General features: G+C 35.1%; 1 protein-coding gene across 1 annotated transcript in view; it reads right to left on the reverse strand.

Moving 5' to 3' along the window:
* Positions 1-980: 980 nt before the first annotated feature.
* The window catches only part of LOC119585208 (AP-3 complex subunit delta-1-like), a gene marked incomplete in the record, with an annotated part of 41547 nt that continues 39748 nt past the window's right edge, over positions 981-2779 (reverse strand). Inside the window, 4 exon segments of the mRNA XM_037933859.1 lie at positions 981-1533; positions 1772-1891; positions 2147-2314; positions 2557-2688. Of these exon segments, the coding sequence (XP_037789787.1) occupies positions 1435-1533; positions 1772-1891; positions 2147-2314; positions 2557-2688 (519 nt within the window).

A 2779-nucleotide genomic window follows, 5' to 3' on the forward strand; every position in this document is an offset into this window, starting at 1 on the left:
GACAGAACTAAATGATGAGAGTAAAAGAATAACTTACAAAGACAGGAGTATGAGACAGACTCTATTGAGTGTATGTGTAAGCATGTGCTTGTGTGCATGCATTTGTCATACCTGCCTTACTTTACTAAACCAAGAAAGATTTAAATTTTTTGGCTTATAACAAACATCTCTAAAAAGAAGCATTTTCAAGGAGAGGTATTGTGAGAACGAGGTTACCCGCTTATTCTTTATACACTGAATCACCATCTGAAAATATATATGCAACAGGAAGAATCAGATACATAAATTACTATACAGCATAATGTTGCATGTCTTGTTCATAAATCATTCTCCAGGTGTGATAGATGCAGTGCAAGTCTCACTAGTTTTGCAGGAACCTGAACGAATATCAATCACAATATAAGTGATAAGAAAAATAAAAGTAAATAAACAAACAAAGAGAAATTAACCAAAATATCTATTAGAAAAGAAACACGCAAGGCACTAATTACTTTCAACAAAATTATGAACAACTATTCAAGATTCACAGTTTCTCTTTCATATCACTGGATCTCCCAAATAACATATAAGAGGTAATATATGATGAAATAAATCAGAGCAAATTGTAAAAAGAGTGAGATAAAGATCACAGTAATTACAATGGCAAAAATATGTTACGATATATAAATATTTTTTGGTGTGTTGAACTGTGAAATCCACTTTGACCTCTAAAATCAGTAACTGCTTACCGTTTAGTAGAAAAAAATCTGAAGATATAAAACAATGGCATCTATAAATAAAACACAGAAAAACAAAATGAAATAAAAACAAACGAAGTATGTTATTGCATATGTACGAATGTACTTCTATAGAGTATTATTTTCTATTAGTTTCTCATTTTTGCAATGCATAACTCATTAAAAAAAAAAGGTCCATATAACTATTCTGAGGAAGGCAGGTCTGGGGGAAGGAGCAAGGGAGGGTAAAAAAAAAATATATCAATAAATCAAATGTACATGATTATTTGTCAGTTTCTCATACTCTGATTCAGGATTACAGTGCAATAACAAATATTTGTTCTGAATACAAAATACTTGATCCCCAATGCTTGCAAATAAAAGCATTATATAGTTCCTAAGTTAAATATCACACCCAGTTTGCCTACTAGTGGAAATCATCCCTCCACAGCACAGCCTATTCACTTGGCATTGCTGGACACATAACATACGTATCGAATACGTAATGAAATAGAAAAATCTTTTCTTTTTTAATATGTATATATATCTATAACTTTTCCGTGGATTCATGTGGTAGAATGATGGGTATATGAAAAACACCTAATAATGAACCGTATATTACATGAAAATGTTTATATATGTAAGTGACACATTCTAACATCATGAAGTCCTTTCCCTGTTTTTATTTAAATTTGCACAACATCGCAAATTGATGAGACTACTGCGGCTGTGAGAGTGCGGTTTTCAAGTAATCCAGGGTGTTAGATAGGAGAGTCCCTTCAGTGCTCTTGCCGTCAACTGTGAGGCGACTCGATGCCTGGAGGAAGCAATACTTGTATTAGAAGGCAAATATCAAAACTGTGGTTAGCAATAATTATGTAGTGAAATAATTGGTAATAATAGAAAATTATTATCACAATAATTCCTATAAATATAGCACAATAAAAATAATTTTGTTTTGCCCTTGCAGCACACACACACTGACTATCTGGCTTTAACCCAGGCCATTCCATCTCAAACCCCAAAGCTATCCATACTGGTGACATCCTTCTTACCTGGTACTTGACTAGGAGGCACACGTGGTGTCCATGGAGGGACCGGCCGTAGAGGGAGGCAGTTTGTTCCACACACTCCACCACAGCCAAGCTTCCTCCCCGGGTCAGTTCATCCAAAACCTGTGAGTGGAGGATTTGTATTATCTTATTATCTTGAGAGAAAAGGAGAATATGAAAAAGGACATTAAAGAGAAAAATTTGGTGGTAGATAAATGTGAGAGAACAGAGAAGCAACCAATCTGATTCTGTCCACTTTATTTTTTCAATTTACTCACTCACCCTACTTAATCAGTTAAGTAGCCTAAAATTATAATATTTCACGAAAACCAAACTGAACTGAAGACAATAAATGATGATCAAAAGCATTTTTCTTACCTCTTGGAATGAGCGTGAACAACTTGGAAGCGTGAAAGAAGATCTGGCAGACAGCTGACCTGAACCTAAAAGATCTGTGAACGTTGCACGACTTGCGGTCTTGCCAGAGAGGAATGTTACAACAGGAAAGTCGAGGCGAAGAGAGATATCACTATTACCAATACCTTCCTGAAAAGACAAAAATATCTATGGTGATTTTCAGCTCTCTTATGGGTCTATAACATATTTTTACCTGCTTTTACCTCAAGCACTTTTTATTTGAGTTGAATGTTTGTACACACAACCCATGACCATAAATCCAATCATACAGGTTAAAACAAAATAAATATTCACCCAAAATTAATACAGCACAGAAAATAATTCAAAACAATCAACATAAATTCTTTGCACTGAAGAGTCTCAACACCAACCTGAGTATAGGAGAGAGAACCTCGTAGCTTGTGAGGGATTGTGTCATCATCTGCCGTGAAGGAGAATTGGCTCTCACGTGATCTGCCAGCCTCTAAGGTCCAAGGGAGATTCACTGTGTCTGATTCTGGGTCCTGAAAGATTTGGAAAGGAGAGCTGAACACCTGGTCAGAGACAACTTTTTATATATATATATGAAGAAAAGGAAGTAAAAAGGAAGTAAAA

Source organism: Penaeus monodon, chromosome 19 (assembly GCF_015228065.2).
Source record: "Penaeus monodon isolate SGIC_2016 chromosome 19, NSTDA_Pmon_1, whole genome shotgun sequence".
Lineage (NCBI taxonomy): Eukaryota > Metazoa > Arthropoda > Malacostraca > Decapoda > Penaeidae > Penaeus > Penaeus monodon.